Here is a 19,844-nt window from a genome sequence, read left to right as displayed (position 1 = left end):
TGAGAAACCTCATCTTTGCTAAGCACTAGAGGTGTTTTCGAAGTGCTGGAAGCAATATAATGGAGAGGGAAGGAGATGGGGGCACAAAGTCTTGTGAGCTTTTGCACATGAGTATCTGGATGACCCCTTCTTAGATATGTGCCACTCATGCTACCAAACCCATGGTCTTACTGTCATTTGAATTAATGATATCACAGCAGTTTCCAACTAACTGCTAGTAAAGCATAACAAAAACTCCACCTGCAGGCTTCCTTTAAAAAAACAAATCCCTACAGTTAGTGGCCTGCTTTTCCACAGGAGACCCTTTGCCAATTGGAAAAAAAAGTCTCAAGGTAACCCTTGTATGGAAGATTTCTTTCAAGTATTCATTACAACTATTGGGCTATGCCTGCAACGGTTCACATCTTCCTTGGCCTTGTTTTATTTTTTGAGTGAGCCTCAACTGGTTTATGTAAGGGTCCTATTGCTTTATCATAGAGAAAAGGGGAATTGGTATATTTAACTATACACAGATGTCATTCACGCAACTGCAGATCCCAGTGCCCTGTAGAATTTCAGCTGCAGTTATTGAGATAATATGCCCTTTCTTAGGATGCAACAGGAGGCTTGTTATTTCAATTCCCTTGTAAAATGGTCAAATGGAACATGGGCTTGGGTAAGTTCCAGCCCTAGTATAGGCTGTGTTTGTTCAAGCTGCGCTTTGTTTTGGACATCAAGAGCATCCTTTTGGGGATGACAGAAAATGGGTAACATTCCCTCTGCATGCTGATGGAATGATCCAGACCATCAGATCTCCATGCTGCCTTCCTCTTTTTTACATTTGTTTAAACATGTAAAATACATAGGGGGGGTCACACTCTGTAAAACAGAAATTGCCATTTAATCGACTGCCTCGCCCTGGGCAGATATTAAACACACAGACATCCAGTTTTTAAACAGGGGACAGCAATAAAGTATTCCCAAATGAAGCCTGTTAATCACATCTTGATAGCTATTCTACAAGAAAAGTTCTGTGCAAATTAACTAAGGAGAAAAGATCAAGAGTAGAAATGATTAGCAAGGATTTCCAAGACTGAGTAAATAGACCCAAGAGGCATAGGAAAGGGGTAGTGCTGGTAGTCTGTTTGCCTGTGTATTTAACAGAAGCACTTCTATAATATTATGCAAAGTAGGATAAGGGGATAGTGATACTACCTGACTGAAAATAATAATTGACTTGATGAGAAACAAAGTTGAAACCCAACATATTACATTGATTGGTCCTTTAAAAGAAAAACTAATACTGTGCCTAGAGCTGATCTACACAACTTCCAGCCCGTCTCTAACCTCCCATTTTTGGGCAAGGTTTTGGAGCACATGGTGGCATCTTGGCTTCAGCAGGGCTTGGATGAAACCGATGAAACTTCTTTCCAGTCTGGCTTCCAGCCTGGATATGGGAAAGAAACTATACAGAGAGATAGTGTGACTCTGTTGATTCTCCTGGACCTCTCAGCAGCTTTTGATACCATCAACCATGGTATCTTTCTGGGCTGTTTCTCTGGACTGGGACTTGGGAGCACGGTTATATGGTGGCTCCAGTCCTACCTGGAGGATTGGACTCAGAAGATGATGCTGGTGGACGCCTGCTCCACCCCTTGGCCTCTGAGGTGCCGCAGGGGTCCATTTTGTCCTCTATACTGTTTAACGTTTACATGAAACGGTTGGTAGAAGTCTACTGTGGGCAAATCGAGTTTCACGGATTGCCTCCCTCCAGGGTTGTTGTTGAGTAGTAGCCAGTTGTAAACTCTTCCACTAATCTGTTCATTCTTGCCACTAAGCCATTCCCTCGAGGATGGTTCAAGGAAATAACCTTGTGTTTTATCCCACAATTGTGCAAGTATTGCTTCATTTCAAACGAGGTTAGCTGTGTTCCATTGTCAGTCACCAGTTGTCTAGGAAGGCCTTCTCTCACAAAAACCGCAGCCATGAACTGGATCACCTTGTTTGTAGTAATGTTGACAGCAAATTAAACTTCCAGCCACCAGGAATAGTAATCCACCATCACTATAACAAATCTTTGCTTGGTTATCAAATGGCCCCATAATATCCAGAGCGAGTTTCCCCCAGGGACTGTTGGAATACACTACTAGAGACAAGGGGTGGTAAAAGTCTTCTGCAATTTGTCAAGCCATACAATTCCAGATTATATTTTCAATGTATTTGTCTACACCTGGCCACCCCAAATGTTTTCTGATTCACCTTTTGGTCATGTTCATGCCCTGGTGACTTTCATGGGCAATGTTTATCACTTTTGCTTTTAAGGAGGTTGGCACCATCAAACGATTAGTCCTCAGCACCAGCTCATTGAGAAGAGATAGCTCACTTGCTATGTGTATGTATGGTTGAATATGTTCAGGTACCTTGTTTTTGCATGGCCATCCATTAGTTATGTAAGGTTTAAGTTCAGTAAGCACTTGATCAGCAGTGAGGGGGTTGCTTTCCATTCAGAAGATGTGATCACTCCAAGAGTGGATGAAGCTATTTGTGCAATTACTATTCCTTCATCCTCTTCTTGGCTTGGAAGTGGAAGTCAAGATAACAATCTGCTGTTGTATTCTGAAGAGCTGGAAGATATTCTACCTGGAAATCAAAATCCATAAGTCTGGTGATCCATTTGGCTATTCTTGGGGTTGCTTGACTCGATCCCCAAGTAATAAATAAATAAAGCACATAGGAGTTTATGGCCTGATCATAAAGGGAATTTTCTGCCACACAAGTAAGTCACTGCCCAGAAACATTCTAGAGCTTCTTTTTCAATGACTGTAAGCACTCCAGAAGCAAAGGCAACCTGTCCCCATTTTGCTGGGTCAAGATGGCACCCAAACCATATTCAGAAGCAGGGCTGTCCTTAGGGCATGGCAAGCAGGGCTACTAGCCCGGGCCCTGCTCTTTTAACCCCCATAAGAATTAACTGGAAGGGGGCCCCACACTGGCCCCGCACCCCACCAGGGCTCTCTAAGGATGTTCAGAAGCATCAGTGGTTACAACAGTATGCCTGTTAGTGTCAAAAGAAGTGAGAGCAGGACTTTCAGTAGTGGCTGGTTTGATAGTCTAAAAACTAGCCTTGCAGGATGCATCCCAGTTAAATGCTGCTACATTCTTTTTTTAAAAGAAGATGCAATGGAGCAACTTTGGAGGCAAATTGTCTAACAAATTTAGAGTAATACTTACAGAGTCCTAAAAATGTTCAAAGTGCATCCTTGTTGTGTGGCTCTAGTGCTTCCCAAATAGGTTTCACCAAATCTGCTGAAAATGTGCATCCCACATGGTTTTGGGATGTACACCACTCTGAGACAGTGTGTCCCAAGTACGTCACAGAGGGTGTGCAAAACTGACATTTCTCTACAGAGATAGTAAGTCCCTGTTGTCGAAACTTTCATAAGACTTCTGTCAGTTAGCATCATATTTCTCAATAATTTTGCCATACACTAAAATGTCATCCTGAAAGTAAGTGATGCCATCTGTAGTCCCCAAAGTTACATGCATCATTCATTGAAATACTGAAGCGAGAGAGGCTAATCCTGAACTTCATTAGGGCAAGCGGATCTGGCTGGCCCAGGCTGGAGAGGCTGTTTGTGTCCATCTGCAGCCAGATATGTCTTTGCTCTACAGGGGTTTCCCCCATGGAGCTGTAGCCGCAGCCTCAGGGAACCACCTGAAAAGGTTGCAGTGCTGGGAAGGCCACCGGTGTTTGGAAGCAGTGAGTGCAACCAATCCAGAGCATCAAGTTCATTACCAAAAGAACAGAAGGCACGTTTGCAAAATGGGCCTGATTTACAAGACTTTGTTTCTGGGGAACTTTCAGACAGAACCAAGTGGGCAGAATATAAAGGCAATTTAAAGCGCCAGAAAAATGAAAGGCTACGACTTCTACCATGGCTGAAAACTCAGATCCCAACTGGAAAAAACTATAACAAATTGAAGAATACATTGTGAAATGTAAACCTACATACAGTATGTGAGGAAGCACGTTGTCCAAACATTGGAGAATGCTGGGGTAGGGGCGAGTATGCTACAGCCACGGCAACTATAATGCTAATGGGTGACACATGTACAAGAGGATGTCGATGTCAACACATGTACAAGAGCCAGCATGGTGTAGTGGTTAGAGTGCTGGACTAGGACCGGGAAGACCTGAGTTCAAATCCCCATTCAGCCATGATACTAGCTGGGTGACTCTGGGCTAGTCACTTCTCTCTCAGCCTAACCTACTTCACAGGGCTGTTGTGAAAGAGAGACTCAAGTATGTAGTACACCGCTCTGGGCTCCTTGGAGGAAGAGTGGGATATAAATGTAAAAATAATAATAATAAATAATCCAAAGGGCAGTCTTTTGTATTGAAAAAGACCCTCTGGGGTAATGAAGGCAGTGCATTTTAGAACTTTTGAGCAAAGGAATTTGATGACAGGCCGAAGACAAGTCCAAAGTTGTGAACAATGAGGCCTTTTTCAGAGTAAGCAGCATTCAGAGACGGAGCCACCATTGAGCAGTAGGGTTCAAAGAACCCAGAATGCCAGTGAAAAGGGCCCTCCATGCACGTGAGATCACGTCCAAAGGGGGCAATGCCCGATCACACCAGAGGGCCTGCCCAGCCCTCCCAACTGCATTTCCAGCCAGCATTTACTGGCTGGATGTGTTTTTTTCTTTCTCTCTTCCTCCAGTGAGGGAGGGAAAGGGCAATAAACATAGCCAGCCAGCCAGCACTGGCTGGAAATGCAATTGGGAGGGCTGGAGTGGGCCCTCCGGCGATTGGACCATGCTTCCTTTGCATGTGACGTGACGTCACACACAGGGCCACCAGTGGGTGGGACACAGGCCAACCTTCCACTATCAGCGCCAATGGTAGCATTTCATTGATACTGGGTAATGGATGACAATCCACTACTATGTTGGAGTTCACATCTCTTAAATCTATGCACATCCAAAGTGTATCATTTGATTTCTGCACAAGAACAGTGGGGGAGACCCATTTTGATGCATCAGCAGGTTCTGTGATGTCAGCATGCTGCAGTCTTAAGAGCTCCTCTCTAAGTGGTTGGTGCAGTGCTATGGGTACGTTCTTCACTTTGTGTTGTACAGGTGTTGCATTTGCTGTCATCAGAATTTTGTTTTAAATCTATTGTCATCCAGGAGTATCAGCAAAAACATTGGATAAATCAACAGTCTGCATAAGCATATGGATGCGGCATCATCTGCAATACAGTTTCAGTGCTTTTTGGGTCTAACACTACCCTTTCTGATGTTTCCAGCCCAATGAGACTCCTTTTTCTGACACGTACACTTTCCCTTCTGCAGTATGTCCTTTGTATTCAAGGGCAGAAGTGGAGTATCCATTTATGGCAATGGGAACCTCCATATCCCCATGGGTGGATGTCTGAAGGCTGCAAGGAGTCGCTTGTAAATCAGATGGGAAATGATAGTGTATGGAGAACCAGAATCAGGAAGCCTTCACACTTCATGGCCATTAGGTTTAACTTGACAATGTGGAGATGAGGATATCCACGTCGGTGGGTTGGACATTTTGAGATAGATTGTTTGTTCCTTTATGACCCATTGGGCATTTATTAAGATTGTAAAAATCGATAATGGTGGTTATTATTTTACATGTCTATTTCACTTGCATCACTTCCTGATGTATGCACACATGTGAACATATAGTTGATTTATATCATTCAAGCTATGTATATATATTTATGTTTGTATATTTAGCATTTTGGGATTTCGTATATTTTATTGTTTATTTTTACTGTTTATAGTGTGATTATTTCACTATGTTGTTTTTTATTTATGTATTATAATGTTTTCAGTTTATACTTATGTTTTTGGCATCTTCAGGGGAAGCAATTTTCTTCATGATGGTTTATCTAGGCATTCTCTCTAGAGAGTCCTATAAAGAGGTTTAATAAGACATATATAGTCCATTGTATTCTTCAGACTTTTATGCATTGGTCTGGCATGGGGGATGTCTTCGTTTTTGGACACTTAAAATGCTGCCAGGAAGTGGTTTATCTGCCTTATACTTATCATATAGTAGAGCTCTTCTCACGATCTGCGAGAAGAGCTTGCAGGCGGTCTGTGGGGAAGGATGGTTGAACTTACTTTCCCTACGGACTATCGGCTCTTAGTCCCTGGGTAGGTGGATTGCACACCCAGACGAACAGTGGCTCCCACTATTGGGGTCGGGGTGCTGGGATGCGCTGCCATGTGTTGCCCCCCAGAGCCCAAATAATGCACTACATAAGTGAGCAGTGCATTACTGGGATCCCACCCCCCACCCCCGCACCGAGTGTGCCAGCTGCAGCTGTTAGCATACGATCTGAAAAATGAGGGAATGGGAGTGCTTGCTCCTTTAACTTTGTTTAACTGGGAGGCTATTTAGGCAGGTTTGCCATCATGTAGCTGCTGGGATTGGGCCTGATCCTAGCAGTTCACACGAGTGTGCAACACTGGGCTGGGCTCCCTTAGTCCAGTTTTGCACGCTTGTGTGAATAGCCTCGATGAATCAATAATGGAGTGGACTGCAGACTTGCAAATCTTAGCAAAGTGCCCCATTTTTTGCACCTGTTGCAAGTGACCTTCCATGTAGGACACTTAGCAAAAGTGGCTTTGTGGGCGGAGTCTCTGCATCGGAAGCATTGGTAGCTCCTCCTTTTTTTTGCTGCCACTTTCTGGGGCAATGCCATATGAGAAGATTGGGTTTGGGAGGATTTCTGAACAGCCTGGATTTCAGAAGGTGGGTACCAAAGAGAGCGATTTGACACAATAAGGAGCATTTCATCCCTTCTCACCATCTCCATAATTTTATCCAAGGTAAGGTTCTGCTGAGTCCAATAGGAGTTTTTCATGCAGTTTGGAACAGTTTGTTTTCATAACGATCTGATCCCATATCATTTCATCAGTAAAGTTAGCAAACTCACAGATTATACTGAAGGCACACAAATTTGCTGTGATATACTGATTTAGGGATGTGCATAGAATCGCGCCTGGGCAGTTCGGAAGCAGCGGAGGTGGCACTTTGGGGGGGGGAGGGTGCACTTACCCCTCCCGCTGCTTTCCCCCTGCTGGCGTCATTTTTCGTAAAAACCTTTGGGGTGGCAGCATACCTCTCTGCCGCCCCATTGCCCTCCTCGGCTGGAAGTGGCCAGAAGTACCAGGCACGCATGCGATGGGAGAACACGCACCTGGTACTTCTGGCCACTTCCGGCCGAGGAGGGCAAAGGGGTGGCAGGGAGATATGCGACCACCCCAGAGGTTTTTATGAAAAAATGATGCCGGTGGGGGAAAAGTGATGGGAGGGGTAAGTGCACCCTCCCCCCGCCCGTTGAACTTTGAACCGGCCCTGTGTTTGCACTTGTCCAGAGGCCCATAAAAGGGACTCCAAACAGGTTCGTGCACATCCCTATACTGATTGATAGATTCACCAGTCAGTTGGGATCTAAAATAGAACTTGTAACGTTCTGCAATCACATTTGAAGTAGGGCTGAAATCATCATCCAATGCTTGAAGAGCAGCTTTATGAGGACTGGTGTGGTATCCCCTTCCACACTGGCAGAAAAGGGAAAATGATTATATCAGAGTCCAGGACTGAGAAGGAAAAAGTACCTTCAGGGGTTGTGTAAGTCAGAAAGCTACGGAAACCACCACCACCAGCAGTAGTAGAAAGCAGTGCCGGGATGTAGACCCACTGGCCCAGTGATGCAATGCAATGAGGTTGCAGGAATATTGACAAGCTTTGCCAGCTCACATGCTTAGCTGGTTCAAAATCTCATTGCTAAATGTTTTATAGCCGCTTTCCTCACGCATACAAGGAATGCAGGTTAACTAAAGGTTTATTCAACAACAACTCAATTTTCTCCTTCCCCTCCCTTTTCTCTTCCGACTCCCTGGCTCCCACACACACTCTCTCCAAGATTCCCCACTGGGACAAAGTTCTTAACCAAAAGACATAAAAGATAGAATACACCATGGACATATACCAATACCAACATAGTGATTTTTGGCATCAGGTTCTCTTCACACATTACATTTTGTAGGAGTTTGTCCAAGAGTGTTTAGATGCACAGTTTCTAATGTAAAGTTGATGAGATAATTTGGCAATGAATGTACACAATAGGCCAGCTCTGATAATATGGCAGTATGGATGATTTGAGGGGAAACATGCTTGTGTGAACAGTGGAATGTAGCACTGAGTTCTAAAACTTTGTGATAATGCAGCTCTACTTTTATGAAAGGAAAAACAGATAGTCGCGAGATCTTGTGTGTTTGCCCTTCTGGGAAGTAGAACCGTCTGTGATCCTACAAGAGGTCACTCACTGCTCATGCAAGCCGATCACTGGCGTGAATAGGGTTTTTGGTTTTTTAAGCAAGTTGGTCACTCTGCCAGCATCTGGTTAGAAACAGATGTTTGTAAGGAAGGTGGGATTGATTTAAAGGGCATATACGGTGGCAAACCCAGGTTTGTTGCTGTGTTGTGTAACACACCAAAAAGCGTTACTTAAACAAAAGCTAACACTCACTGAAAGAGAAAGAACCTTTTTTTGCGGGGGGGGGGTGCTTTTAGTTTTTTGGGGCTATTGAAGATTCCCATTTTGTGGAAACGCAGTATACGCAGGAGTTGCAGAACGGCTTGCAAGTTCCCACGAAATTAAAAACGTGTGAGAGACCCTGATCTCCTAACTTCTTGTTGAGACGCGCATACAATAACAGAGAAGACTCACCGGGAATGCTTAAGCCATTTCACTCGGCTCAGTCGCCGTTTCCTGAAGAGAGGATGAGAAGGTGCGCGCTGGAGAGACTCGTGCCTTTTTTCTCTTCTCCGCGGCGGGTCGTCTTTTTCCCTCTCCCATTTCAAACACGGCCCCATTCTTCTTCCCAGTCGTGGCCACCAGGGGTCGCCGTCGGGCCCGTCCACAAGCCAGAGCAGGGGCGGGCCCGTTTCACTTGCCGGATACTGACTGAGGCTCCGGAAGGAAAGGGCGGCGGAAACGAGGCAGAAGAACCTGAATGCCGGCACGATGTCGCGGGCTAAGGTAACGCGAAACAGCGGGCCAAGACTCCAGTGCTGCCTGTCGCGCCATTGCTTCCTCCTCCCCCTTTCCCTCCTCTCCATGTTGGAGAGAGCCAGCATGTGCAGCTGCGACAACACCGACCGAGGGGTTAGCGGCAGCTGCACTCAAGAGCTGAATTATGTTCCCTCCTCCGCTTCTTTTCTTGGGTCCTTAACACGGATTAGTTACCCCTTTGACACCTGTGCATCCGTCTGTTTTGTTCCCATTCACCGCAGCGGGAAGAGACCTGCGTAGAGAGCAGGAGGCTGTAGGTTCGCATCCCCGCTGGTGTGTTTCCCAGGATATGGGAAACTCCTATATTGGGCAGTAGTGATATAGGAAGGTGCTGAATGGCATCCTCTCATACTGCACGGGAGATGGCAATGGTAAACTCCTCCTGTCTTCTACCAAAGACCACTACAGGGCTCTGTGGGTGCCTGGAGTCGACACCGATTCGATGGCACAATTTCCCCTTTTTCCTTTTCAGGATGCTAAGATTGGGTTCTTTCCCACCTTGTTGGTGAAGTGATCCGTGTTTGTTGCAGCTCATGTGAAAGCAAGCTAGGCTGTGGGGAGCTTGGCCGTCTTTATCATCTTACCAAATGCTAAAGAGCAGGGGCGTAGCAAGGTTGAAGTGGGCCCGGAGACAAGATTTTAAAATGGGCCCCACCTCACTGAAGCTCAGCTCATGAAGTAAAGAAATCTTAATTGAGGCTGAATAGTGGTAACAAAAAGCATAGTAATTTACTATGCTTTTTGTTACACTATTCAGCCTCAATTAAGATTTCTTTACTTCATGAGCTGAGCTTCAGTGAGGTGTGTTTGTGTATAACCTATGTGCCACAATAGAACATCATCTATATACAGTATATAATTGTCCTGGGTGTGCCTTAGAATGTGCGTCCCAGCACCCAGCTGATTGGCTGGGCGGCGGACAGGCCTGATTGGCTGAGGTGCACCCAGGAGAATTGGTCACCGCGGCAGCGGCAGGCCTGGCTGCAGAGGCCAGAGGCAGCGGCGGGCCCAGCCCAGCCACGGAGGCAAGGCCGGGGGGGGGAGAGAAAGGGGGGCAGAAGTGGCGGTGGGGAGGAGAGGCGGCTGGGCCTGGAAGTGGAGACTGGGGCAGAAGGTGGGGAGGAAGAGGTAACCGCTGGCCCCAAAGAGCACACAGATGCTCTGTGCGGGGTTGGCTAGTCCTAAATTATTTTTTAAAGGTTTTGTAAATTGTGGACGATGCAAGTCATTTAAGGGTACTACTACAGAAAGACATGCTGTTCTGGTAGCTCCAGGTCTTAACACTCACATCAGTTTCGGAGGATGGATACAACTGAAAGAAGCCTGGGCGGGTGCGAGGCTGGGGGAGTCAGTCATGTGACTTGCCTCTGTGGGCCCCCCAAGGCAGTGGGCCCCCAGACAACTGTCTCCCCTTGCCCTATTATAGTTACGCCCCTGCTAAAGAGGGGTTTCATCACACATCAGGTGCATGTGTGTAGTAAAGCAGAGGTGTGCACCTAGGTAATTTTGGAGCCTGGACCTAAACGCCTAAAGCGGGGGAGGTCCCCCGCTGCAAGTTAAGCATCATTTTTTAACACGTAGGTTCTTGAGGCAACAAACCACCTAGGGCAGACTAATGATGATTTGGGGGGCCCCAAGGGGTGTGGAGGCCCTGGAATTCAGCCCTGAAATCCAGGGGTAAGAGTACCTAAAATACTCATCTCTATCCACCCTGTATCGAAATAGAATGTTAGAACATAAGAACAGCCCTGCTGGATCAGGCCCAGGGCCCATCTAGTCCAGCATCCTATTTTGCACAGTGGCCCACCAGATGCCGTTGGAAGCCACAGACAGGAGTTGAGGGTATGCCCTCTCTCCTGCTGTTACTCCCCTGCAACTGGTATTCAGAGGCATCCTGCCTTTGAGGCAGCCTTCCTACTAGTAGCCATTGATAGACCTCTCCTCCATGAAGTTATCCAAACCCCTCATAAAGCCATCCAGGTTGATGGCTGTCACCACATCTTGTGGCAGAGAATTCCACAAGTTGATTATACATTGTGTGAAAAAGTACTTCCGTTTGTTGGTCCTAAATTTCCTGGCAATCAATTTCATGGGATGACCCCTGGTTCTAGTGTTATGGGAGAGGGAGAAGAATTTATCTCTATCCACTTTCTCCACTCCATGCATGATTTTATAGAACTCTATCATGTCTCCCCACAGTTGTCTTTTTTTCTAAACTAAATAGCCCCAGGTGTTGTAGCCTTGCCTCATAAGGAAGGTGCTCTAGGCCCCTGATCGTCTTGGTTGCCTTTTTCTGCACCTACAATGTCATTTTTGAGATGTGACCAGAACTGTACATGGTACTCCAGGTGTGGCTGCACCATAGTTTTGTATAAGGACATTATACTATTAGCCATTTTATTTTCAATCCCTTTTCTAATGACCCCTAGCATGGAATTGGCCTTTTTCACAGCTGCCTCACATTGAGTCGACACTTTCAACGAGCTGTCCACCACGACCCCAAGATACCTCTCCTGGTCAGTCACCGACAGCTCAGATCCCATCAACATATACTTGAAGTTGGGGTGTTTTTATGCCAATGTGCATCACTTTAAACTTGCCAACTTTGAAGCTCATTTGCCACTTTGTCACCTACTCCCCCAGTTTGGAGAGATCCTTTTGGAGCTCCTCACAATTTGTTTAGGATTTCACTACCCGAAAGAGTTTGGTATCATCTGCAGATTTGGCCACCTTGCTTCTTACCCCTGCTTCTAGATCATTTATGAATAAATTAAAAAGCACTGGTCCCAGTACAGATCCCTGGGGGACTCCACTTCTTACTTCCCTCCATTGTGAAAACTCTCCATTTATACCTACCCTCTGTTTCCTGTCTTTCAACCAGTTAGCAATCCACACATGTACTTGTCCCCTTATCCCATAACTGATGTTATAGGTATATCATGCTTCTTGGAGTATGGTGACTCTGGGCCAGTCACTTCTCTCTCAACCTAACCTACTGCAGAGGGGTTTTTGTGAAGATAAACATAACCATGTACACTGCTCCAGACTCTTTGCATGAAAAGCAGGTTTTAAATGTAAAAATAACATAAGAAACTTTTAATTTAAGATCCCTTAAAATAGGAGTATGTCAGCCCCTGTAGGCCATAGTGAATGCCCTTTAAATTACAGTCATCTCTTGTTAATCACAGTTTTTCCAATCACAGTTTTTGAGTATCCATCATTGGGAAATTGTGACCGGTCTTGCCAACCGCGACCTGAGTATCTATAGTTGGTGAGATCTTTTTAGTGATTGTGGGGGGAGGGGGATTCCTTGATCTTGAGGGGTTCAGAGGTTCAATCTGCACATTCCTCTTGCCGACTCCTCATGATTTAAAGTGCCTTTTAGCAATTGGGGGTGGTGGGGTGTTCAAAAGTGTTTGTCGGCAATTTGGGGGGTTTCAAAAAATTTCCAGTGGTTCAATCTGCTCACTCCTCTTGCTGACTCTTGGCGATTTTAAGGGATTTTTGCTGATGTTCTAATATATTTTTTCTTTATTTTTAGGTATTATTGCGATTCCCCTAAGCCCCTGTTTCCCATTGGCTTTAATGCCTCACCAACTGTGAATTTGCCAATTGCAGGGTTTTCTAGGAATGGAACCCTTGAGGTTGGCGAGAGATGGCTGTATTTCAAACTACCTGTATGGGCAGTTCACAGTAATATCCCACTGACTAGGTGCTCTGTGAGAGAAAATACCCCAGGGTTCTATGCAGGAATTATGGGTTCTACACCAATTTGAGTAGAGGTCTTATACTCAAGTTTTTAAAATATGCATTAGTTACATCTTTACTCTTTCTTATTTTTAAGTGCATGTTTCTAGGAGAAACATGGAGAAAATGGAGAATTCTAATCCATGTTTGTGATTTCCTTTCACTTAGAGATGCTAGAACATCTCTATGTTTCACTTAGGTTATGCTGGAACAATTGGCACCTCGGGCAAGTTATTTCTCAAAATAAAATAAAGTGTTCCAAAATAAAAATAACCATGAGCTACTTTGTAGGGTTATTACAAGGGCAAATGAAATAAGGAAAAGCTACTGTCCACCCCTCCCCAAAGCCCTTAAATGACAGGGTAGAAAATATAGTTATAGGTTAATTAATAAAAAAAGTGTATTGACATTTTTGTATGCATTTCAAAAATTATAATCTTACAAGATGGGACAGCAGCATACTGTACTCAGAAGGAAATAATGGTCAGTGATGTGTACAGTTCTGATCTGCCTGACATAGTTGCCATTAAAATAGGCAGGAATTTTGGCATAATAGTGTTTAGCACTGGAAGGGTTAAAGGTTTAACATGTGAGTTAAATGAAGAAATGACTGCCTTCCCTGGGAGGTTTCTTCAATTTGTATTATTCTAAAATGACTGCTGGTCTTTCTTTGCAAACACTACAGGAATAATATCCCTCTGACTTATTTTCTGATAGTATTCCTGTTCCTTTAACAGCAGAAATTCAGCAGGTGAGTTTTCTCATTGCTGCCTGTTTATGCCAGGAAAAGCTTCGCCTGTTAATTTTTTGCTTCTTGTGCACCTGGTAAAGGCATAGGAATCTTGCCAGAAAAAGTTTGCAAGCTGACATGATTTCTGAAATTCGATTAGGGCTAAAATCCTAAACACTAAGCCCTGTTGAACACAATGGGACTTCTGAGTAGATGCATAGGGTATGGCCATGTGGTTTGATTTCATCACATATTTATATGAATTTATATTTGAAATGTTGCAAAGACTTTAACTGGTTAAAACCAGTTTTAAGCCATGGCTGAGTTGCTTAATTCTAGCAATCTTTATGCGAAGGTCCTGTTGCTGATCAGGTTAGTACCTGCTATTTTAATAAATGCTTATTTGTGTTGCCTCCGGGAAGTTTAAACAGTGTATTACCCTTTGGCTGAAAGAGAGTTCTTACAGTCACCCACGAGCCTCAGAGATAAAAAGATTGGACTTTGGATCTGTATTTCCCAAATCTAATCCTACACTCTAGCTACTATGTCGTGCTGACTTTTTAGATGTGTTAATTTAGATTTTATTCCCCAAGGTTTAGGGTGGCAAACGTCTAAAAACAATAATATGGCATTTAAAATACCAGGCAAAACACCTCATTTTGAAAGTGATAAAAAGCCATTTTACAAAGATAAATGGACTGAAGTTTTTATTCCCTCAGGGAGCATGTTTAGTTCCGGCCCCCCTGTATGCTTCCATTTCAGGTAAGAGTGTGGAAATTGTATAATGAAAGTTGTATTGACCCTATAGCTTCCTTTATGGTGGCTAAAAGATCTAGAACACTGTACCCCAAGCAAGTGTCTTGCAAGACTGTAAATATGTTTTCCTTTCTGAAGGCAGCAGTGGTCCTGTGTATGGATGTTGGCTTTTCGATGAGCAATTCTGGTCCTGGAGAAGAGTCTCCTTTTGAGCAAGCCAGGAAAGTGATGACAATGTTTGTGCAGCGACAGGTAAAAGAACCTGGGGTTGGCGAACGGGGTGGGGTGCAGAAGTTAGAATAAACTTGAAGCTGTTGCCAAAAACTGTAGCCCCGTGTTAAACTCCACCCTGCCCCCATGATGATAAAATATATAATGTATTAGGGGTTTGCATTAATCAGCCTGAAGCTGATTAATGCGCACCTACCTCTTGGAATTGCACATAAATGACTGATCCCAGTGAGCCCAACTCCATACAGTATGGGTTAGAGGACTCTTTATGGGAAGGTGTAGTCCTTTCCCCATAGAAATCTATGGGGGAAAGCGCTTGAAAGCACGGTACCTTCCAGGGCTCTCTGTGCACATCTTCTGCCATGCCCCTGTGCTTTTCCAGCCGTTGCTGGGGCAGTATGGGGTTCTGTTTCCCATAAGAGAGACACACCAGAAGTGCATAGTACTGCACAGAGATGGGCACAGTGGGTGTGTCTGCCTGAAGCACAGCAAGGCTTCAGGGACAAGGGTGTGTAGCTGAATGAGTGGGAGGGCACCACACAGCTATGCGTCTGTTCTTCTTCTCACCCTCATTACTGCCACCACCCTCCTCTTCCTCTGATGCTATGGAGTGGAGAGGAGATGAAAGGTGTTGCTCCGAGAAGGAAAGTGAAGCAAAGCACAGCAGGTCAAAGGTGTGCAGCTGGGCAGGAAAGAGAACACAACCATGCAACTGCTTTTCTCTTTTTTGTCCTCATCTCCATTGCAGCTCTCCTCCGCTCTGACATATATATATATATATATATATTTTTTAAGCCAGAGGTGGAGGAAGGGAGTGAAAGGAAGGGTTTTGAGGAAGATAGAGGGTGGGATGCTGGCTTAGAGCATCTCTGTGGAGACACTCTAGGTCAGCACTCTATCCTTGATTGATTGATTGATTAAGTGCTGTCAAGTCGGTGTCGACTCTTATTGACCACATAGATTAGATTCTCTCCAGGATGATCTGTCTTCAACTTGGCCTTTAAGGTCTCTCAGTGGTGCATTCATTGCTGTCATAATCGAGTCCATCCACCTGGCTGCTGGTTGTCCTCTTCTTCTCTTTCCTTCTACTTTCCTCAGCATTATGGACTTCTCAGAGGAGCTGGATCTTCACATAATGTGTCTGAAGTATGATAGTTTGAGCCTGGTCATTTGTGCCTTGAGTGAAAATTCTGGATTGATTTCTTCTATGATCCATTTGTTTGTTTTCCTGGCTGGCCATGGTATCCTCAAAAGTCTTCTCCAGCACCAACGTTCAAAAGCGTCAATGCTTTTTCTATCTTGCTTCTTTAAAGTCCAGCTTTCGCATCCATACAGTGTCATGGAAAAAACCATTGTCTGAACTATTCTAATCTTTGTAGGTGTAGACACAAGGGATGTGCACGGAAGCGGTCCGGAGGCCATGTTGGAGGCCTCCAAACCAGTTCAGAATTGGGCCGGGCCGGCGGGGTGTGTGTGTGTCTAGCTTTAAGTGTGATGTGTGCGGCGTGCGCGCGCATGGCGGCAATGGATACGCGCGTGCCGCAATGGGCCCATGCGCAGAAGTAACTTGCGCTTTTTCTGGGCAACGACGGGGGCAGGGGCGGCAGGGAGGAATGCTGCCGCCCCCAAAACTTTGCTCCAAAGTGGAGCACTGGAGGGGGAAGAGCAGCGGGAGGGGTAAGTACTACCCACCCGCCCTTAAAGCTAGACACCCCCAGGTGCCGGATTGCGCCTCTGTGGTTCCGTGCACATCCCTAGTAGACAAATCATGGTATCTAAATGTCCTTTCCAATCAGTGTTCTCTCTAATTTTTTTCATCTGTATGCGGAATGAGTTTTGTTCTGGGTGGGAGTTTCAAGGCAGTGTGTGCACACATGCATTCAGAATGGGGCCTTCCTGATTCAACTTGAGTGGAATCTAAAATTAACTGAGCAGACATCAAAAAACTTGTGAGCACAGGCATATGCACACACCAGAGGGAACACTGTTTCCAAGGCCTTCATTGCAACTCTACCAAGTGCTAGTCTGTGGCACCCTAACCCCTGCTAACGTCTAACATGGTGATTCTCTTTATTTAGCAGGGAGAGAGTAACTGGCCCTATCCACTCCCAGCACAGTACCTCCAGTGACTGTTGCTGGTGTCTATCTTATGTTTCTTTTTAGATTGTGAGCCCTTTGGGGACAGGGATCCATCTTATTTATTTATTATTTCTCTGTGTAAACCGCCCTGAGCCATTTTTGGAAGGATGGTATAGAAATCGAATAAATACATAAATAAAAATAAATATTTCTTGACTACTGGATCCTTTATTGTTGATGGTTGATCCTAAAAGGCAGAAGCTGTCCACCACTTCAATGTCTTCATTATCAATTCTGAGGCTGGTTGCTGTGTACCCATTGTAATTAGTTTAGTCGTCTTTACATTTAGTCGTAGCCCCATTTTTTCACTGTGCTCCTTGACTTTCATTACTCTGTCCTTGGTCATCCTCAAAACACTTCCTTCCACTCCTTCCTCCATTGTTGGCTTTTTGTATTCCTTGCATAGGGGAAATAAATAAATAAAGGAACAAAAATATAACTCTTGTAATCCCTTTTCTCTCAGCATTTTCTGGCTTCAAGAATTGTTTCCCAGTATTGACTTACAGTCCTTGTAACAGTTTTATGCTTGGTAGTTGAATGTAAAAAACATGTTTTTGGGTTGGTTTTTGGGGGACATATGATGCAAATAAGGCAGGGAAAATGAATCTGTACTAATTGAAGCCTAGTTGTAAAGTTATGGTGTTCATTTTATATTTACTCATCTTTTTATCATCTCCAGGTGTTTGCTGAGAGTAAAGATGAGATCTCCTTAGTTTTATTTGGCACAGAGAGCACTGCAAATACTCTTGCCAGTGGGGATCAGTATCAGCATATTACGGTACATAGACACCTTATGCTCCCAGATTTTGATTTGTTGGAGGACCTACAAAATGAGATTCAGCCTGGCTCTCAGCAAGGAGACAGTATCCTTTCAGAATGCTGATTTTTTTTTCTTTACTAGATAAAATTGCTTGGAGGACTGGAAACTTGTATTGTGAAAATGGTCTAGATTAGAATTGCCGTGTAGATACTGGTAGAGTTCTTACGATTAAGAAGGCTGCACAAGACTTTTTTTAATTGGACTTTATAGACTTCTTTATTGGACTGTCTTGTAGAATCTTGACTTATGTCATTCCTGATCTAGAGTTCTGTAGATGCCCAGAAGCTCACACTGCATGTACAGCCTTCTGCATGCACAGAACTTTCTGTGATCTGTGAGTGTACTGCTTTATGTATGCAGCTTAGTTTCCTCTGTTGATAGAGTAGATAAGGTTAGGGATGTGCACAGAACCAGAGAGGATGGGATAACTTTAAGGGCGGTGGAGGATGCACTTACCCCGCCCTCCGCTTTCCCCACAGTAGCGCTGGCTGGAAAATTGGTCTGGTGGGGCAGCAGCGCACACAGGAGCTCTGATGCGTGCACTGAGCTCTCCTGCCTGCAGCTACCTCATCTAGGGATGTGCACAAACTCCTCCCTCTGCTTTCCCCTTGCCGATGCTAGCTGGAAAACCCGTCCAGCGGGGCAGCCGTGTACTTCCCTACTGCCCCATCCCATCTTCGGACCGGAAACAGGCAGAAGTAGCCAGCGCGCATGTACACGGCGCGCACTTGCACCTGACGTTCTCGAGTGCGAGCACGCTCGCTACTTCCGGTCCGAAGAGTGGATGGGGTGGCAGGGAGGTACACTGCTGCCCTGCTGGACTGGTTTTCCAGCTAGGACCGGCAGGGGAAAAGCAGAGGGAGGAGTAAGTGCACTCTTCCCCGCCCTTAAGGTTGTCCCACCTCCGCCGTTGAACTTGTTGAACTGGCCAGTGTTGGAACCGGTTCGGAGGCCCGTAAAAGGCCCTCCGAATAGGTTTGTGCACATCCCTAGATGAAGTAGCTAGCTGCAGGCAGGAGAGCTCAGTGCATGCATCAGAACGCCTGTGTCCATGAACAGTCTTTGGTTGGGCGTCTGCATGCTATGTTCTTATACTGACTTGATTAAGGTCTAAATTCTGCTGTCTTTCCTTAGGATATGGAAGCAGAAGTAATAATGACTAAAAAATACAGTCCAGATGATCTAAATACTCTCTCAGATGTCCACCTTCTCCTCAGATCTAGAATATGGGGCCAATAATACTAGCCTATACCTTACAGGGCACTTAAAAAGAAAAGACAGATGCTAAATTATCCTATATCATTACTATATAGGGCTGCTGTAGTAACAAATATATCCTGACCCACAAAATTCAAATTATTTTGTTTTAAATATATTTTCTTCTTAACCTGCTTAGTTCTTGATGCTCTCATTGTGTGCATGGACTTGCTTCAAAAAGAAACAATGTAAGTACCTCTTTGGTTCAAGACTGTGTAAAAATGATCCAGCAAATTGATCTATTTTGATGCTGGAACACTATGCCAGGAGGGGAAGTATCGCCTTTTAAAACATTGCTCCAGTTGCTCCTAGTAGACACATTTAATGAATGTGAATCTGACAACAATAGGGGTCTGTTTTTATAGAGAGATAAGTTACTTTGAAGGCTGCTAGCCAGTCATCCCAAGAGAGAAAATGCTTATAAGAGAAATCAAAATTTCCTGTGCTTATTAACAGATAAGTTAGTAAATGGGTTTATTTTGGAGAATCTTTCAAAACAAAGATGGTCTGAAGGTTGTTAGTTCAGTGGGAAAAATGGTGGTGGCATTCAACAGCATGTGTGAATCCATTAACAGAGACAAACTCTGGAAATCGTTAAGCAACAACTGAACACACCTTCCTTATTAAAGGGTAATGAATCATATCCTTTCGTGATTAAAGGGAACTGCAGTACAGTTCCCTGCACTGAGCAGAAGAGTTGAAGATCTCCAAGGTCCCTTCTCACTCTAATATCCTGACAGTAGCAAGTTGAAATTAAAAGAGCCAGTGTGGTGTAACAGTTAAAATATTGGACCAGGGAGTCCTTGTTTTTAAGCCATACTGACTCATAAAACTCACTGGGTGACCTTGGGCTAGTCACTATCTATCTCTCATGTAACCTATTTTGGAGTGGTGAGGGGAGCATCCATGGGAGGAAGGTTGGGATAAAAATGTTAGAAATAAGTGCTGGGTGTTTTGCCCTCTCTGCTCTGTTAATTTTAACAGTTGAGTTTTTTGCTACCTGATTCTTATAGCAAGTTTGTGTGGTTTGCTGTCAGGTTAGCTGGCCGTTTTGTTGCCCATG

At 44.7% G+C, this 19,844-nt stretch overlaps 1 protein-coding gene across 5 annotated transcripts in view; it reads left to right on the top strand.

Annotated features, from left to right (window-relative positions):
- Nucleotides 1-8,911: 8,911 nt before the first annotated feature.
- XRCC5 (X-ray repair cross complementing 5) overlaps nt 8,912-19,844 on the top strand; it is a 78,082-nt gene continuing 67,149 nt past the window's right edge. For 2 of the 5 annotated variants that reach the window (XM_053299953.1, XM_053299922.1), the window contains exons 1-4: nt 8,912-9,068; nt 14,473-14,586; nt 17,384-17,567; nt 18,921-18,969. In XM_053299953.1, coding sequence (XP_053155928.1) covers nt 9,054-9,068; nt 14,473-14,586; nt 17,384-17,567; nt 18,921-18,969 — 362 coding nt within the window. In that variant the 5' untranslated portion in view covers nt 8,912-9,053. Of the gene's footprint in view, nt 9,069-10,064; nt 10,127-14,297; nt 14,341-14,472; nt 14,587-17,383; nt 17,568-18,920; nt 18,970-19,844 lie in introns of those variants that run through there. The other 3 variants (XM_053299937.1, XM_053299947.1, XM_053299927.1) reach the window with 3 other exon arrangements.

The sequence above is a fragment of the Hemicordylus capensis genome, chromosome 1 (assembly GCF_027244095.1).
Source record: "Hemicordylus capensis ecotype Gifberg chromosome 1, rHemCap1.1.pri, whole genome shotgun sequence".
Lineage (NCBI taxonomy): Eukaryota > Metazoa > Chordata > Lepidosauria > Squamata > Cordylidae > Hemicordylus > Hemicordylus capensis.
Note: the sequence above shows the minus strand (reverse complement) of the source record. Positions and strands in the feature narration are given on the sequence as shown.